Source organism: Apium graveolens, chromosome 11 (genome assembly GCF_009905375.1).
Source record: "Apium graveolens cultivar Ventura chromosome 11, ASM990537v1, whole genome shotgun sequence".
Classification (NCBI taxonomy): domain Eukaryota; kingdom Viridiplantae; phylum Streptophyta; class Magnoliopsida; order Apiales; family Apiaceae; genus Apium; species Apium graveolens.
This window is the reverse complement of record NC_133657.1, coordinates 169,739,725-169,759,820: the sequence shown is the minus strand read 5'-3', so window position 1 is coordinate 169,759,820 and position 20,096 is coordinate 169,739,725. Positions and strand designations below refer to the sequence as shown.

The window sequence follows — 20,096 nt, the reverse complement described above, 5'->3', positions numbered from 1 at the left end:
CAAGAAAGCACTTAAGTCTACGAGTGGCTATGTGTTTACATTAGCTGGAGCGGCAATATCATGGAAATCCTCAAAACAAACGGTGATAACTCATTCTACGATGGAAGCTGAGTTTGTGGCACTAGATAAATGCGCCGAAGAGGCTGAATATCTACGTCAGTTTCTGGAGGATATTCCAAGATGGCCAAAGCCTGTAACTGCAATAGGGATTCACTGTGATAGTCAATCCGCTATTGGCAGAGCACATAGCACGATGTATAATGGAAAGTCTCGTCATATACGACGACGACACAGTTCCATTAGACAATTGATCTCAACCGGAATTATCACTATTGACTATATACCGTCAAAGGATAATATCGCGGATCCACTAACCAAAGGGTTATCAAGAGAAGTGGTTGAGAAATCATCGAGAGGGATGGGCCTTAAGCCTATTGCTTAACGGCATCATGGTGGACACCCAACCATTGCTGACTGGAGATCCCAAGAACTTGGTTCAATGGGACAACTAAATCATGATGACCAAATCACTGTGGGGGTAACCCCTGGCCTGTTCCTATGATGAGGAAACAGTGAGACCCGTAAGGTACGAGGTTAAGCTTTGAGCCTTTAATGATCTTTGATGAATACGTGGAGCTCAGGAGTGAACGCATGGAATTCAGTTGAGTAAACGCGGGTTACTCTATAAGATAAAGATCACCTATGTGGGAGAGAAGTGGGGCCGCTTCAAAGGAGAATTGCGAGGCACAATTCTTTAGAAACTTCTGCAGAACCAGGACGATGTTCCATGGCCAAAATGGACATACTCATGAGAGCTGAACGAGTCAGAAACGATATAGTGATAAGTATATCATCGTTTACATAAACGGTCGAACAGTTCAAGGACAAGCACGTCTACTGTCTACCAGTAAAGTCGGTATGCTTACTCGAGCGAAGGTTCAAGGAGCATTCTCTACCTATCGTATGCTATATCTGATCGAAGAAACTATCACCAAGTCAAACTCCGTGTCTGTCTGTCTGTCTGTCTGGTGTGTGCTACTAAGATTACCAATCTCACCCATGTGGGGGATTGTTGGAAAATATGGGTATAAGTCCCATATTGGTAAGTCATATTTTTGAGCATTATGACTAAAAGATGTGTGAGATATGATGATATTCTCTTAATAATGGAAATTATTATTTTCCATTAGAATTTGGCTCAAATATTATGGCATAAATTAATTTGATTTTGTTTCAGATTAATTGATATGGTGTATGTCTTGATATATTCAATCTGATTCTGTTTCAGATTATTTATGAAATAGAGTAGCTTGCAAGTATTACACCGATTCCATAATTAATGATATTTAATTATGGAAAAGAGTAGCGCACAAGTCTATCTACACCTATATAAACACCTCTAAGGCGTTAGGGTTAGACACACCAAAAACATATTCGTCTCTAAACACAAATCTCTCTCTCTCGGTGATAGTTTCGTGCCCGTTCAAGCTCGCTGAAGGTGCTCGTTATCCGTAACGCCGCCGCTACCTCGTTTTATCCTGGGAGGCTATCGACTCGCACATACGGTGAGAGGCGAAATAGCTTTAAGGAGACAGTTTCAACTGGACTCGAGGATCTCTCTTCTGTTTATATCTTTTCTTCCTCCGTTTGATTTCGTTTACTCACGCACACACTTGTTTGATTATTTGTATTAATCGCAGATTGTTTTCACACATATATACATACACCTATTTTGCCTTGCTTTTCACGGAAAAGCCTCCATATTTTTTAGAGTAGGGACATGATATGCGTACTTCTTACCCTCCTCAAACCCTATTCTAAGCACAATATACTGAATAAGTTTGATTTGGTTTAATTTATATACAAAAGAAAAAAGACTTTTTCACTTGGCTAAGAAATATCTTCTTACTTATGTTCTTCTTTTACTTTTACTATTACTATTACTTCCGTTATAGTTTATAACATGTGGTGGTGGAACTCATTGTGAGTTCTACGTGGTAAGTTTCTTTTAGCTGCATTCGTTCAGCTAGGACCCAGCATAAATCATCTGGGACCGACAAGGAAAAGGAAAAAAGACAGAAAACTGTAATAAATCATAAATTACGAAATGTAAACATGTATATGAAGTTTACAGATAGGTTAGACAACCAATTGACATTGAGTAATGTATGTAAAGTCTTCCCATCACACATAAAATGGCAACGAAAACATACATCAGCAAACTCTGTAATACACTCGTACTACATATTCTGAGAAACGATTATTAATCTGCACGTTATCAAAACCTGCAATATATATAGGGAAGTAAGACAGCCAATTGACATTATATAAATGGAAAGTAAACCCTTGTATCACTATCAGAATGGCCAATCCATTATTTCTTCACTTTCATTCAATTCTATTCCTCCCGATTTTTCCTATTTCTGGTTGTTACCATGTTTAAACAATTAGTATCTCCGTCTAAAGTCTAAGCATTGACTAGGCCAGGTATGTTTAATTTAATATAGGCAAGAGTGTGCACATGTAGCATACCGATATATTAAAAGAAGAATCCATGCAAAAACACATTATAAATAGAGCATGCAAAATCTAAAATTTAGATACAGAGAGTTCAACACGTCAACTTGATCTCACATAGTAATAGAAGAGAGAGATGGGGAAAATTTATATGATAGTTCTTGCTCTATGTTCAATAATTATATCCATTACAGTAGTCCAAGGCATTGACATAAGTCCAGAAGCAGTCGATAAATGGTTCAAGAAACTTCCCCACAAGAAAGAAAAGGTGACTAAGCTTCATTTCTTCCTCCATGAAGAAGGCACCGGAGTTAACCAAACAGCTTATCCGGTGGCCCAGTCCAATATTTCCTTCACATCACCTACACTTTTCGGGCTAGTTGTAATGATCGATGACATTTTGAGAGTAGGAGCTGCATCCGATTCTCAGATTGTGGGTCGATGCCAAGGATTGATGGGTCTTTCCTCCCTGGAGGAGACCTCTTTAATCATGGCCCTCACTTTTGTGTTTACTACTGGAATGTACAATGGTAGTAGCCTCAGCTTTCTCGCAAGAAATCCTACATCAAATAAGTACCGAGAAATGCCCATAGTTGGTGGCTCTGGGGTTTTCAGGCTAGCCAGAGGAATCATTTCCACTCAAACCATTGTGTCCAACGCAACTACCCTTCATACTATTGCTGAATACGAACTTATCGTTTTTCATTACTAGATGACAGTTTTAAGTTTCAGATTTCAGATTCTGTTCTTGTTATTTTATACGATGTTCGTCGAGTACGTGTAATGTGCACTCTTCATCATATGTAATGTAAAAATAAAAGATGTCCTGTGGTTTTTCTGATTAAATGTATCCAACATCTAATTGTATGCTTCTTGCTGTGCTGCATCACTTGTTGAAAAATATTACCGCAATAATATTTAAAACTTTATTATATATCTTAGAAGTTGCTTGCTCTGTGGCAAATTTCAAATCCCAACTAGAGTATTGGTTTTACATTTAATAACCTTTATTAGCAAGCAAAACCCTTTTTTCAAGTGGTACAAGTATTAATTTTGATTTCACCAATTTTTGATATCACCAATTTTTGGTTTCACTTATTCATTCATATATATTTTAATTATAATTTTTGTATGGCTTTTAATTCTACTTCAAAAATTTTGTTACACCCTATATTCCACCATGTATATCTTATACTTCTACATGTCTTATGACTCTATTAATTTTGGTTTTATTTTTGTTCTACATGTCTTATGGCTCTATTAACTTTGGTTTTATTTTTGTTATCCTATATTTCTACATGTCTTGTAATTCTATTAATTTTGGTTTTATTTTTCTTATCATATAGTTCTGCATGTTTTGTGATTCTATAAAGTTTGGTTTTATTTTTGTTTCACCTTTTGACATTTAACCTTTGTGTTCCTAATTATTTTATATATTGCTAATTCAATATATTATACGCTTTAGGTTTCATCAACTTTTGGTTTCACCCCTTTTTGAATTTATTATAACTCTAAATGTATAATTTTTATTTCTTCCTTACTTCTATGTGACTTATAATATTATATGTATTATTTAACCCGGTTTTAATTGCATTTCTTATATTGGTTTCAACTTAGTAATCTTATTTCTCATATGACTCAATAGTATATTATAATGAAATTATAAAACTTTTGAAATCGTATAATAATTATAATTTTTTATTATAATCATAACATAACTATCGTACTCAACATTTTGTCTTGGGTATTTTGAGTAAAAATTAAAAAAATTGACATGAAAATTATACTATCATGATTTTTAAAATCAACTGGTATTTTATTTCTGGTTTTTCTTAATTTCATAAAACATAGTGTTAAGTGGTATTTATGTCCACTTAAAACATCCTATAAAGGCTTGAATTGATGTTTTGTATTCAAGTTATTGGTGTTTTTTGATGTGTTTTTGTAGTGTTTTTGCATTTCAGGCATATTTCAGGGATCCAAGTGATTTAGCATTGCTTTGATGCTAAAATGGTGTTAGGAAGGTGTCATGAAGATCGCTTGTGTAAAGACCGTAAAGAACCAACAATTAAAGAGAAGCAAAATTAGAAGTTTTTCCAGATTGACGACGCGCCCGCACTGGGCTAGCGCGCGGCCGCGCCAGAAGTATAAAAGGTCAGTGTGCCCGCGCTGATGAAGCGCGCGGTCGCGCCAGGTCGGGATGAAAGAATCCTGATTCTCTTACAATTCTGATTTCTGGACTTCTAATCTGCATGGGCTTCTATATAATGACAACTTAAAATTATTTTTCAAGAAGGAGACATAACAGAGCTTAAGAAAAGATCGACGAGAAGACCTATAGCACAATTCAACGAAGGCGAAGAAAACCTAGTTTATTCTGTTGATTCTTTGTTCTAAGTTATAATCTTGGATGCTCATTTCTTGTTTGTTAAACCTATACTCTTGTTACGTACTTGGTTTATTATTTATTCAATATAAAGACTACATTTATTATACCATGTTTTCATCGGAACCCACATTGATGATGTGTCCGATTATGGGCTAATCGTTATCGTGGGGTTCTAGCGGATTTACTTATGGGTTTCTTCAGTTAATTTATTTCGATACCTTAGTGTGTGGTGATTGTATGATAACCTGGTATTGGTTGTTCTTATTCGTCTTATGAGCGTCGCGAACTTATAAGATAGCTTGTTAATGTCTATTAAAGCGAAAGTAAATATAGGGGTTTAGAACTTGCCATGCTAGCATAGATTCATGTATTTGTTATGCATGATTCGTAGGTAATTTTAACCATCTTACTTTCCATATGTAATCATGATAGATAGCTTGTGCATTAAACCGTTATGTTATCAAATTCTATAGACATATAGTGTCTCAATATAATCAGTGTCTATTCAGCTTCTATCTCTTTTTTGGATGTCTGGTAGTAGGGTATTCGTACAACGACAGTTGGCGTTTACTAGTTTCGTGTTATCTGATTAGTGTCATCACCAGTTCATGCTAAGGTTGAGAGAAAAAAGACTATTGAATGAAGTAGTAATGAAGTTAGAATCTCATGTTTGTGTCATATAGTTAATCATCCCTTTCAATCTCTTAGTTAATGTTCTTAATATAATCTCTTAGTTAATCGTAATTATAAACAATCACAATTTGTTAAGCATCTTAGCATTGAATAATAACCATACCTTTGTTGCATAAGTGTATTGATTGAAATTAAACTAAACTAGTCTCTGTGGGAACGAACTAGAAATATTTCTATATTACTTGCGATCACATATACTTGCGTGAATATTAGCACGTGTTTTTGTCCTAACAAGTTTTTGGCGCCGCTGCCGGGGACTCAGTGTTAATTTTTAGTTTATGTGTTTGTCATCAGTGGTCGTTAAAGTTCATAGACTCGAACATTGTTACTTACTTATTTCCTTGTCGTGTTTCAGGTACTCTAGCGAGCGCGTATGCATACGCGTTCTCCATCTCGTAAGAGAACACTTGATCAAGCTGAAGAAGAAGTTGTAGTAGCTAACGAAGTTTTTGATGAAGTTCTTGTCAAGGAGAAAGTTAAAGAAGAAGCTCTTATTATTATGGGAGAACCAGAAGCGAATACGAAGACTTTGATGGTTACTCTCAACCGAAGGTTAATGATATTCAGTCTAGAATCGTCCGACCAACCATCTCGGCTAACACCTTTGAGATCAAGTCGAGCACGATTCAGATGATACATAACTCAGTTCAGTTTGGGGGTTCTCCGACAGAAGACCCCAACATGCACATCAGAGATTTCATCGAGATATGTGACACTTTCAAGTTCAATGGAGTTTCTGAGAATGGTATTAAGTTGAGGCTTTTCCCATTCTCTCTGCGGGATAAAGCTAAGTGCTGGTTATATTCTCTACCACCAGGGTCTATCACCAAATGACAGGATCTTACTCAAAATTTTCTAACTAAATTCTTTCCTATGGCGAAGATTGCTGCAATCAAAAATGCACTTACTCAATTTGCTCAGCAATCTGGAGAATCTTTATGTGAGGCTTAGGATCGCTACAAAGAGATGCTTAGAAAGTGTCCTCACCATGGGATGCCTGACTGGATGATCATTAACTGCTCTTATAATGGATTATATGCTACTTCTAGACCCATGCTTGATGCAGCATCAGGAGAAGCCTTATGGGCTAAAAACTATGATGAAGCTTATGAATTAATCGAGCTGATGGCTTCCAATGAATACCAGAACCCAACTCAGAGACTACCTCAGGGCAAGGTAGCAGGAATTCTGGAGGTAGATGCAGCTACTGCTATAGCTGCTCAGCTTAAGGTTTTGATGATGAAGGTGAATTCTTTGGCTAATTATGGAGTTAATCAGATCACTAGTGTCTCTGAGCTTTGTGCTGGTGTAGCGTCCTCCAAACCCGGGTCAGAAGTTTGGGGTCCACAACACACACACACACACACCATATTTAAACATGTTTATGAATATAATAATATATATGCAATGACCCTACTTACCATATTCCACGGATCGAAGCAGTTTAAAGTATGCCCACAAGCCACTACCTTATTTATATTACAACATTCCAAATGCCAGTTTATTTATCTTACAACGGAAGTAAACTTTATTACAAACTATTAACACAGACTAAGCCAAACATCATCTGTTAGCTTATTCCATCTCAACCTGGATACCTAGCTCGCACGCTTGTTTGGGGATCCTCGCTACCACCAGTTACCTTTTTCACTGGAAAAGAATATAAACAGATTTGCAAAAGTGAGCTAACTAGCTCAGCAAGTCATAATGACAACACTGAGATTAAACAATGATCAATTGAAATGATATAAGGAATCAAGTTTCTTGATAAACAATGATTATAATTGGATATTCACTTTTATTTTAAAAACTAAGGTTAGGCCGCTGATTAGTCACGCACTAACCCCGAGCAAGGCTCCCAGCTATGCTCTATATACTGGATCCAAGACATACATTGGCCTATTATGACCACGAATCTGGTCCACATTTAAAAACAATCCAATTCTATAATAACAATATGATAAGCAATGAAATTTCAATTAGCTAAATCATAAACAACACTTATCTTGAAGCATAGGGTGATTCATAATTCCATGAAGGTATAACAAGGAAATCATAAAGGTTGGGTTTTAATTCAAAGAAAAAATCATAAATCAGAAGACCCAATGGATTAAGAGTTAGAATTGGTCTTTTGTTATACAAGACATAAAGGTTGGTATGATGGTGAAATAACTAGAACAATTAGTTATTCGCTAATCTCAACTCAACGTTCCACTGTATAGAGTAATTTGTAGCGATATGTAAAAATGTTTAACTATCCTGAACTTAGAATAGTATAAAAACTGGTATAATAGAGTTCAGAATGAATATCACTTGATTGATAAGTGAAGATGTAGATACTTGCAGTTATACTACACGAAAGTTGAGGAAGACTTGGATAATAGGATTCATAATGAATATCACTTGAACGATAAGTGATGGTAGCGGTACTTGCATGGTATGCTTGATAACCTTTCACTATAACCATGGCTTACAACTGCTGGCTACTGACTCCGTCTAATACTCGACTGCGCTCCTTACAACTCGATTCTATAAACAAAACAACTATTTTAATTGACAGAACCAAACTTAATTGACATAACTATACGTCTTGACATCTACCCGATCGTTTATAACTAATCATGACATTTAAAACTGTAAACAGATAGCATGCATATCACATAGCACGTAATCATGTTATTTGTGTTATAGGGAGAATTTCGTAAAACAGTGTTATGGAGGCTGATGGTCGGAACAAGGATCAAGGACAGTGTTTGAAGGTGGAGGAAGGTTGTTTTGTGATGGTGGTTGAGCTTGTATGTTGACTCCTTAAGAAAGAATAGGGTTTGTGTTATTCTCTATCAAATGTCGACTAATGTCTCATAAAAGTGCCTACGTACCCTATTTATAGAGATCAAGCCTCACGTAGTTCTTGGGGAACAAGTCACATAGGCTAGGGTTAGGGTTTCTTTGACCCGTGCAGCCCAAGCCCATGATAAAGTCAGGCCTTCAGCTAATCAGATAGGTAAATATCGACCGGCTCCACACGCTTCCTACAATCTCGTGGCCTCTCCGTATTTCTTCCCCTGATTGTAGGAATAACCCGTGTTGGCCCCAAAATTTACGAGCAACTCAGTCATCTATGAGTCACTTTCCATGTTGCACACAAAGTCCTTTAATGCGGGCCGGCCTGGTCACCTCGGCCCGCACCGCCTTCCTTTTCAATTAATAAATACAATATTTCCTTCATTTTCATAAGATGTGGGCTCATGGGCACAACCCGTATATGGGCACCTGAGCCCAACCCACGTGTGGGCACTTGAGCCCAGCCCACATGTGCGTACTTGAGCCCCGCTCATGTGTGAGCACCTGAGCCCAGCTCGCGTGTGGGAACCTGGGCCCAGCCCGCGTGTGGGCACCTGAGCCCAACTCGCGTATGAGAGCCCATATTACAAGTGTGAGCCCAATTCTCATGTGAGAGCCTACCAACTCATATGTCACGAGCCCAGCTCGCATGTGCTGGCCCAAGTCGTATTAATCCATGATTCTAGCCCACACATGAGAGCCCAACTATTCAATATTCCCAGAGGGACCTGTTTAGGGCCCATGACCAAAAGCGGGCATAACAACTACCCTCAAAATTCCTGGTCGCATCCTGATGCTAGGAATTTCCCAACATTAGCTTTTATGGCCCCGCGAGTGCGAGTCCACGAGGTCGCACCATGCCACCTCGCATGCCTTTCAACGGTCATGTATCTTAAACCCATGATAGTTGTAGAACAGCTAGAGTAGGGATTCGTGTCATCCCTTGAGATGGTGACACGTGTTAGTGGTCCTTTCTCTCTCATATCCCCTATAAATATATGGGATTTCAATTTATTTCTTCACTTTGGCAAGAACACTAACGAATTGCTGCTCATTTTGCTTAAGGATCTACCACGGCAAAAACTATCGTCACCACAAGGACCGTCTACTGGCGGCGATATTTTCCGGGAACAGATTCATCAGGATCATCCTATACTTCACCTACAGGTACCCCTTTGATCTTCAATCATTCATATCCATTCATGTTTATTTATATACACCACGCGAGCACACACCACATGTTCGATGTGAGCCCACACACAATCACGAAATGTGATACGAGCCTGTCTACCCGCATAGATACTTAGGTGCGACCTCGTGTGAGACATGAGGACACTTAGGTGCGACCCCAAACTTGATTCTACTTTTTTAGGGCCACATACTAATATTCACCATCTTTTACAGATGTCGAGTGCATCTTCAGCCCGTTCCTACGGATCGTCTAGCTCTTTTTCGAGCCCGACTCATTCCTCTGTCAGCCCGACGCGCTCCTTAGCTACTCCATCTCCATTAAACCAATATCCACCTGAGTAGCGAGGCTCGAAGGACTTTCAACGCGAGCTGACCTCCCTCTCTGGCCGTCTTAGCCAACCTATTTCTTCTGGCTCTACCATCACCCCTGAAGGGGCCCTGAACATTGCTGGAGTTGAGAACTCGATGCGAGAAGGTGGCCCTGGCTCGTTAGATATTCACCTTGACCATAACCCTGAAGACTACATCAGGGAGAAGAATATTTATGATTGGAAAAACAGGCTCGTGAACCTCTCCAAGATACCAGCTTCCTTCGGGGTGGAGGAACTCTTAAACCGCGAGCCCGCTCCTTTGGACAAAGAACGGGCTGGGGAGATTTTGAGAGAGATGGTTGAAGAGAGAGCAGCCTATCTTAGGCAAGCTGTAACCAATGACCTCGACCCTATTCATGTCGACTTGGAGTCTATTGACAGCGACCTAGGGAGCGCCTACTATGCCACTAAGAAAGGGGAGCCTGTTCCCGCAGAGTATCCCATCTTGGGGCTCGAGGGTGAAGAAGATGGCTCGCATTGGTCTTACGATTCCCCTTAAATCAAGGTGGCAGATGTTACAAGTCAATTTAAGATCTGCAATTATAACTATATCCCCGCAGCTTCTTCTGAGCCTTACGTGCCTCTTGCCCAGCCCGAACTTGAGGGTGAGGTTATCTTCAGAAAGCAGATCATCCCAGATGGGGAGGAGATTTCTACTACGGCCGAGGAGATAAAGGTGCTCTCTTGTCGCGACCTGCCCACCTCGCTTACTCAGAAGTATTTGGCTGAGCACATCGAGCAGTTCCAGCTCGAGGGTCATGTTGTCTTGCCCTTTCCGCATATGCGATGCTATAGATTCAACCACCAGGAGAATGAAGGCAGGGTGCCTTGCATGGTTTTGTCCACCTTTTTGCTAAGGCTAGGAATCTCCTCACCCCTCCATCCTTTCATTAAGGACGTTTGCGAGTACTACCAGTTCGCACCCTTTCAGATCAATCTGAATAGATACCGGGCCGCCCTTGCACTGTACATCATGTACCATAAGTGTGAGTACCCTCCTCTAACCGCGAGGTAACTGGGTTATTTCCTCAACTTGAAGCACTCGCCAAACGATTTGGGTATTTCTACCTCTCTGTCTAGCCATGCTTCAACAAGAAAAACCTCATCCACAACGGGCCGAGCAATTCAGGGAAGTGGAAGAGCCCCTACTTCTATATCCACAAGGTGCCTCGAGTCCAGACTCATTTTTATTATAACCCATGTAAGATAAGTTCTCCCTGGCCGCATTCCTTTTGTTCCCAATAGTTCTTTCTTAACAATGAAATTGTTTTTTATTCATCTCCAGCCACCCCGCCTCGTACTTTCCTCAATGGACAGGAAAAGATAAACGTGGATAGCCTTCTAGGACTTCCCAAGGCCGACAGGGATATCAGAAAACTCATAACGACCTCGAACCTGGTCGCGTGTGGGTTTCTGAAGGAAGGAGTGAGGCTGAATTCCCAAAAGAAGAAGCCAAAGAAAAGAGCCAGAAAGGGTAAGAACATCGGGCCCGCACATGCGAGCCCGTATGCTCGTATGCCAATATTTCCTACACGCATCTCACCTTACATTGCATTTTAATTTCCTTCATTTACTATCTGCTCGCATCTCCTCTATCCATTGTATCTTGTTGTGACTAATGTATTGTTTTATTATCTTCTATTCAGAAAATGCCATCTCCCCTATTCCATTCATGGAAGAGACTGAGCAAGTTGCGACCTCGGGCCCAGTTTAGCCCGCGGCGGCGACCACAGAGGCTCGCTCTCAGATTAATCCTACAGCCCGCATGACCACTCTTACTGAGCATCTCAAGAGCGGAGGGCACTCTCCTCGGCTGAAAAGGCATCAAGGTCCCAAAGAGGGAAGAATCGGTGAGCCTGACCCAAAAAAGGCTGCTCCATCTAATTCCCCTCTCCCTACTTTTTCTTCTGCCAACACGGTCGCAACCATATTTGGTCGGCTCGCTCAGGCTCACATCAACGACCAGGATGTGAAGAATTGGACTTCTTCTTTTGAGGCCAACAATGATGCGCTGACTCGGGCCGCGGCTGAGGTGTACTACTATCAGCTGTCGAGGACTCGAGAAATATGAGCCATCAGCTAGACCAACATAAAGCTCGAATCTAAGGTCAAGTCCCTTCAGAGCAAGGTTAGCGACCACGGGCAGGAGAAAGTCATGCTTGTGAACAACTACAACCAGAAGATTCTTGATCTGTTCACTGCTCATGATAAGGTGCTAAGGGATCAGAAGGAGGCTCATGACCTGGCCGCGGATGCGTGGAAGAAGGATAAAGAGGCCCTTGAGGAGAAGGTGCTCGAGCTGGGGGTCAGTTTTTGCCTTGAATGCGGGTCGTGAAGCCGCCCTCACTGATGCCAAGAACCTAGGGGCTAGGAACTTCCTGAAAATCTTTATCAGCAAGGTTCCTGACTTTGATTGGGGTGCTTTGGGCATTGGTACAGCTAGGCACGCTGAGAAGCTGAAGCTGGAGATAGAAAGGGATACTCAAATTGCCGAGGAGGCCCGACTCGCAGCTGAGCAGGCCCGTAAGGAGGTAGAGGCTGACAAGCCTCAGTTTAATTTATTTTTGAAGATAGACTTTTAAATAGGTAAGTGGCCACCCTACTCGCCTCACATATATATTTGAAATATCCTGCCTTGGGGCTTAACTTATTTATAACTTGCTTGTATAAAATGTCAAGTCTTTTGTACCCGCATTTATCATTATTGTGCTAGCTGGTTTTCTTTATTTTGTGTAAACTTACTGTGCCCCTACTGACCAAAAGCTATCATAACCCTGGCCGCGTATGGCGAGTGTTACACCTTGACAGCGATCCGAGCCCATCAGCTCGCATCATTGTCCAATCAAGTAAAATCAATGATAACTTTTAAGTAAAACAGGCTCACATCATTGCTAACTCACAAGCGTTGCATGTGTACTTGCATTAGCGAGCCGGGCCCAGGGGCTCGCAACTTGTTCCTGTATCCTCTCCTCGCATAATGCGACCCTGGCCATATTTGATAGAGGGATGGGCTCCTCGGCCCGCACCCTCTAGCACATGTCGCCTTGCGAGCTAGGGATTTGGGCTCGCATCGCGCCTCTTTCTACTTTCATATTTTTATCTTTATCTTTAATCCGTTTTGTGCTTATTATTTTTCCAAGCGGGACGAGGCCAGCTCGGTTCATAGACTTGCTGTAAAGCGGGCCGGGGCCCGGCCTGACTTATGATTTTAACACGGTAATTTCCTCGCATGGGCTCCCAAGGATGGGCTCCCCTTCTAGGTATTTTAATCTATTAACAGGAGTTAAAATATTAAGGTACAAATAAATATCAATCGTTCATTCATTGATAATGGAAAGTGAAAGGATTACATGCTTGTGGACTCAGAAAGGCACCTATATGGCACTACCCCCCGAGACTTAGGAATATTTTAAGATAATACTAAGTCTGAGAAGAATAATATTACTGATAATACTTGTGGAGGTATTCCGCGTTCCAGGCTCTCGGGATAACTTGTCTTGCATATCATTGAGGTGGTAGGTTCCCTCCAGGAGCACTGATTTTATCTTGTAGGGGCCTTCCCAATTTTCCCCAATGACTCCGTGGCTCACCACTTTGGTGTTTGGCATGACCCGGCGCAGAACCAAATCTCCCACCTTAAAAGTCCAGGATCAAACCTTACTGTTGTAGTTCCTTATTGTCCTCTGTTGATATGCTGCTATCCTGATCTGAGCATCTTCCCGAGTTTCTTCGATCATGTCCAAATAGAGCCGATGGTTGACCTCATTTTCCTCTGAGTCATAGTTGTCCCTCCAAAAAGATCCTGCCCCTACTTCAATGGGCACCATAGCTTCACATCCATACACCAAAGAAAAAGGGGTCTCTCTAGTTGTAGTTCGGGGGGTCATGTTGTAAGACCACAGGACCTGTCTGAGCACCTCTGGCCATGTCCCTTTCTTCTCTTTAAGATTTGCCTTCAAGGCATGCTTAATGATTTTATTAACAGCCTCCATCTGCCCATTGCTTTAGGAGTGGCAAACTGCACTAAAACTCTTCTGAATTCCCAGCTGCTCATAAAATTCCCGTATTTCCTTACTATTGAACTGTTTCCCGTTATCATATATTAACTTGTAAGGGATGCCATAGCAAAACACAATGGTCCTGTGCATAAATTCCTTGAGCTTTTTTCCGTGATAGTGGCTAGAGGCTCGACCTCTGCTCACTTAGTGAAATAATCTACCGCAACAACCGCATACTTGACACCTCTCTTGGCCTTCGGGAGTTCTCTAATCAGATCAATTTCTTACATAGCGAAGGGCTAAGGGCTCATGAGGGATGTGAGAGGAGCCACGGGTCTGTTATAATAATTGGCATATCGCTGACACTTATCACAGGCTCGGAAGAATTCAAAGGCATCTTTTTTCAGCCTTGGCCAATATTAACCTTGAGGATTTTCTGAGCTAGAGAGCTACCCCCGAGTGATTGCCACAAATGCCTTCGTGTACTTCCCTTAGGATATAATTGTATTCATCCCCATCTATGTACTTGAGGAGGGGCACACTGAACCCTCTACTATATAGGACCCCATCATATATCACGTAACGGGGCTGCCTTGTATTTTATTCTTCTCGCCTCATTCTTTTCATCCGGGAGGGATCCTCCTTTTATGTAGGCTAAGATAGATGTCATCCACATGGGGCCGAGGCCATCACTAAGGCTGCCCACCTCATGCTCGGGCACACTAGGCTGCCTCTGTGTATCAAGGGGCAAGACCCCTAACAGAGTGGCCTCGCGGCACCAGCCGAGTTTAGCCAGCTCATTCGCGCCTTTATTCTGCCCGCGCAGGATTAGTTCCAGCCTCACTTCGTTGAATCTCTCAATTACCCTCTGTACACACTTCAGGTAAAGCTCTGTTCTTGGCCCCTTAGCTTGGTACCCCCTGTTTATCTGATAGACCACAATCATGGAGTCACTAAACACATTTGAATTCTCCACCTTCATTTCCAGAGCTAGCTTGAAACCGTTGATCAGGGCCTCATACTCAGTATCATTGTTGGTTGCATGAAAGGCCAGATGGGTCGCACATTTGATCTTGTGCGCCTCTGGGCTGATTAGCTCAATTCCAGCTCCTTCCACATCCCCATCAGAGGCTCCATCCACCAATAGGCTCCATCCACCAATAGGCTCCACCATGGGTCACTATTTTGGCTTTCCAGCCCGACCTCTTCTGCACTAGGTATGACAACAAGGGCTCCCTGCTCCACTTCTTGATGTTGAGGAAATTCCAGCACAAAATTGGCCAGGGCTTGGCATTTGATTGGGGCTTATAATCCACCTCAAACTGGCCGAGCTCAACCGTCCACTTCAGCATTCGACCAGAAGACTCCGGTTTGTTCATTACTTGCCTGAGGGGATACGAGATTCGTACTTCTATCCTATACGCCTGAAAATAGGGCCTGAGCTTTCGAAAGGCTAGGATCAAAGCATATGCTAATATCTCGAGGCTTGTGTACCGAGTCACCGCGTCGGCTAGCCATTTACTCACATAGTATACTGGGAGCTGGATACCATCCTCCTCTTGGACCAGTACCGCACCTACTACACAGTCAGAGACAACCAGGTATAGGACCAGGGTCTCACCTGCCTTTGGGTTGGACAACATTGGAGGACTACTAAGATGCTTCTTTATGTGCTGAAAGGCTTCCTCACACTTTTCTGTCCACTCAAAATTCCTCACCACTCCTTTAATTGCTTTGAAGAACTCCTAGCATTTATCGGAGGACTTTGAGATGAAGCTTTTTAAGGCAGCCACTCGCCCTGTTAAGCTTTGAACATCCTTCACCCGTCGAGGGGATCTCATCTCGAGTAGGGCTCGTATCTTGGCGGGGTTGGCCTCAATGCCTCTATGGTTGATAATAAATCCCAAAAACTTCCCTGATTCGACCCCAAACACACATTTCTGGGGGTTGAGCTTCATTCTGTACTCCCTTAGGATCTGGAACATTTCTGATAGGTGGCAGGCATGATCCTTTGCTTCCTTTGACTTCACAAGCATATCATCTACGTAGGCCTCCATGGTTTTCCCCAACTGATGTTTGAATATCTTGTTCACCAACCTTTGATAGGTTTCCCCAGCGTTAAGGAGCCTGAAGGGCATCCGGATATAATAATAGAGGCCCCGATCAGTAATAAAGGAGGTGTGCTCCTGATTTGTCCCATACATTGAGATTTGGTTATATCCCGAATAAGTATCCATAAAGCTAAGTAGTGCGTGCCCAGCTATAGAATCAACCAGCTGGTCGATTCGGGGTAGAGGAAAACTATCCTTCGGGCAAGCTTTGTTTATATCGGTGAAGTCCACACATGTCCTCCATTTGCCATTTGGTTCCTGACAAGCACTGGGTTGGCCAGCCACATGGGGTAGAAGGCTTCCCTTCCAAGCCCTGCCTCTATTAGTCTATTCACCTCTTCTTTGAGGGCCTCTTCCCTTTCTCCACTAATCGGCCGCCTCTTCTGTATGATCCCCTTCTTTTTTGGGTCCAAGTTGAGCCGGTGGCACATGACATTCGGGCCAATCCCTATCATATCAGAGTGTGACCATGCAAAGACATCAAAATTTCCCCTCAAGAATTGAGCCAGGTCTTCCCTCAAATCAGGGCTTAAGTTAGAGCCTATTCTAAGTACCTTGGAGGGATCATTCGGGTCTACCAAAATGGAAATTATGTCCTCTGCGGCCCCAACCCTCTCAACCATTGGGGGCATTCTTGGGTCTAAGTCTACTCGAGCCTCACTGGTTTCTCCCACTTCCGTGATTGTCAAATCTTCCGTGTCCTCGAGCTCGGGCTGGTGAGCTCGAACCGTATTTACCAAGCATTCAGAGGTCATAGTGACCGTACGAGTGATTCCGTTAGGTAGATCCATAGTTGTTGTTATTTCTTCGCGTGCCCACTTTCCTTTCCTAAGTCTTGCAGTGATTTGTTCTGGGCTCTCTTCTTCATCACTTGCATCTTCTACAATCCCCTCCTGTACCAATATGATGGGCTGAGAGGCCTCCATCAGCAGGGCCCCTGGGCGCGGTTCCACCTGAATCCCCTGTTGATGTATATTTTTAGAGTATCGTTCGCAGGGAAGGACTAATATCAACACCAATCTTAAGTCTTGTATTTTTTACAGTTCAGAAGTGTGGATAATAATTTTTTGGGTTTTTAACTATCCACTAATTTAATCTAATAAACAAATAAAATTTATATAAGATATATGAGAGAAACAATCCAAGAATAAGGGTTCTTCAATCGCTATCATGAATGTCTAGTTCGTGTCTCTTATTTTGTTAAAAATAATCCTTCTAATGTTTATAAAATACTCTCCCAAGGTAGATTATAGTGCCTACAATTATCCCTTGAAAGCCACTCCCATGGTCCTATAAAGTACAATTATAGAATATTAGAAACCAAGGATTACATGTTTCACAATTCACATATTAATCTCCCGATTCAATACTTAAATTGTGTCTATCATATCATGTACTAGAATTACAACTCCTCTCCCAATTAGTTATAATTCCTATAGATACAATCAATGGTTCGCGACTCCCTCAATTGTGCTAAGCCCTCAATGACAGATTAATAATCACAAGAAAATCAACAATACAACTAAATAAACACAACAAGCCAAAGAATACTACCCAACTCTTGGATTAAGGGATTAGCAACTCATGATATATGAAGAAAACAAATATATATTAAAACCACAAATCATGAGTTGAGAATTTGAATACAGAGAATACAACTTGAAGAGTTCCTTTGAAATCTGGAAGAATCCCTTCGCTCCTTCTCCCAATCTCGCTCTCAAGCCGCCTCTCTCCCTTCTCTCCCAAGAATAATGGATATCTCTATTCTATTCTCTAATATAATATGTTATGGTTTTTTCTATACAATATATAATAAAGAGTTTTAATGCTTTTCCCAAAATAAATTGGACTTTGATGTAAAATTCGTAGTATGTCTTCCAGGTCTGAGTCAGGGATGCTCCAGTTGGATTCTTAATATTGGACTACTTCTAAACTGTAGATAATTCTTTTAGCTTCGCATTGGCTGTAAGATCGCCAAATTCGGATGTCTAGAACTCAAGTTACGGCCTAAACAGTGATGTATGCGCGTGCAGCCCAATAAATCCGAATTTTCTTATGATTTAAGTCCAAATAAGCCCAATTCCATATAAATTTGGGAATTCTTTATTTCCTGTCATAAAACAATAAACTCTAATTAATAATATCTAATTAATGATATAATATTATAAATATGAGGATAAAATCCTTTAAATATATATATATATATAAATATATACTCTATCAAATATCCCCACACTTTATTTTACACGTCCTCGTGCAAACTAATATAATATATTATTAACTAGTACCACTTTCGTAAGGTGATCACGATTGCATTTGGCATATACAACAAGCCCTTTAAACCCCAAGGTAGCCCTAGTGAACGAGTAAGGTCTCGTGAGGGCCTATAGTGAATGTACCCACACAATCCAACTAACCCATGCAATATATAACTACATGAATGCACCTAAATGATCGACAATACAACGGATCTCAAATATAATAGTCTATGCCAAGTCAGATATAACTTCTGAATATGCAAAAAATTTAGACCCATCAAGCTCACACACAATATCACCATATAGTTAACACAAGTACAAAGTGTGTGTGTGTGTGCTTAGCTTAACAAAAAGCTCTCTAATGAACCAAGAACAAAGACATACAAGTTTCAACATGACAAGTCATGTGAGTTAATAGCTCCCAAGTTAAGAACTAGAATAGATCTTTAACACTTCGTTACTTAGCACTAGCCATCGTTCAAGTTTAGTAAGGGATTTCCATGTCTTTCTTTATTTCTACTATACTACAGCTATATGTACATATGGATTTTATTACTGCTCGGTCTAAGGTTGGGTGGCTTCTCAGTGTAAGTGAGTTACAACCTCCATAAGACTTCACAAGCTCGGTCTAAGGTTGGGTGGCTCCTCAGTGTAAGTGAGTTACAACCGCCAAAAGACTTTGCAAACCATATGATACACACATAAATATTTGAGTGGCTTATTTAACCGTGCAATGGTCGAGATCCCTAAAGATTTATGCACTAATACCCATGTAGCGAGCGTTGGGTCAGCAATCCCAAACCATAAAAGGCTTTAGGTTACTAGGCACAAAGTCCCCTCAGACTTAATTACTCGAGTATTAATGAGCCCAACCTAGTCAAGTATACCATTTTTTTCTTTTTTTTCATGTTATTTATTACTACGATCATACATATATATATATTTGTTTTTTTAAAAACATTTACACCCCATAGCTTCCCCCAAACGTAAGCATTTACGTAATAAGCTTAAAAGGGAACAATCAAAATTCTAATCATCAACAAGCGGCTACCCCTCTAGAAAAAAACATATCTAAATCTCAGCTCAAGAGCATAATAATAGTGTATTAAAAAAAAATAAGCTCTGCACTAGTGACACTACGTATGTAACATTATTAAAATGTGATCTTAGCAAGAATTAGTCAAAAACAAGCTACACATATTATCATCATCAGTCACTGACTTGGACTACTACTAATATGAGATCAAGTTATGATATGCAATGGAATGCAACTACATGGTACAATGCAATTTTTTTTATGTTTTCAATTTGTTTTTCTTTTTTGTTTTTTTCTACTACTAATATACCACCACATAACTCACACACACATAAACACACCCCCTAACTTAGCATGTTCATTGTCCCAAAGGAACAACAATAATCATCCCATAATAACATACAAATATTCTACTATACAATAAGGACTATATAGAATGAAAGGATAACAATAAAACTCCTCTGACGAAGATCACCGTCGAGATGGTGGAATGAAACCCACATGTGCGAAATAAGCATCCAATTTGAAGTAATAGAGCCTCCTAGTTGATCAAGTGGCACATAGATTTCCACGCTCAAACGCAGATGTTTTTACTCGCTGTTTCAAAATCCTGCTCTCTGTTCTTTTTTTTACTTATACATATTATGCTAAGAAAAAAAAATCTGAACAGAAAAATAAATGTATATAA

The 20,096-nt window shown here is 40.8% G+C and overlaps 3 protein-coding genes and 1 non-coding gene across 4 annotated transcripts; 1 reads left to right on the top strand and 3 right to left on the bottom strand.

The window, feature by feature from the left end:
* Positions 1-2,624: 2,624 nt before the first annotated feature.
* On the top strand, positions 2,625-3,363 carry LOC141695157 (dirigent protein 22-like). The gene has a single exon (XM_074499421.1). It carries the CDS (start codon positions 2,654-2,656, stop codon positions 3,227-3,229), a length of 576 nt encoding a protein of 191 aa, XP_074355522.1. The 5' UTR covers positions 2,625-2,653; the 3' UTR covers positions 3,230-3,363.
* Positions 3,364-6,487: 3,124 nt separating this feature from the next.
* Positions 6,488-6,594, bottom strand: LOC141699513 (small nucleolar RNA R71). Its single transcript, XR_012565970.1, has one exon. It is a non-coding gene; the product is annotated as a small nucleolar RNA R71 (small nucleolar RNA).
* Positions 6,595-13,655: 7,061 nt separating this feature from the next.
* Positions 13,656-13,997, bottom strand: LOC141696129 (uncharacterized). Its single transcript, XM_074500315.1, has one exon. It carries the CDS (start codon positions 13,995-13,997, stop codon positions 13,656-13,658), a length of 342 nt encoding a protein of 113 aa, XP_074356416.1.
* A 574-nt stretch (positions 13,998-14,571) lies between these two features.
* LOC141696128 (uncharacterized) lies at positions 14,572-15,177 on the bottom strand. The gene has a single exon (XM_074500314.1). It carries the CDS (start codon positions 15,175-15,177, stop codon positions 14,572-14,574), a length of 606 nt encoding a protein of 201 aa, XP_074356415.1.
* Positions 15,178-20,096: the final 4,919 nt, after the last annotated feature.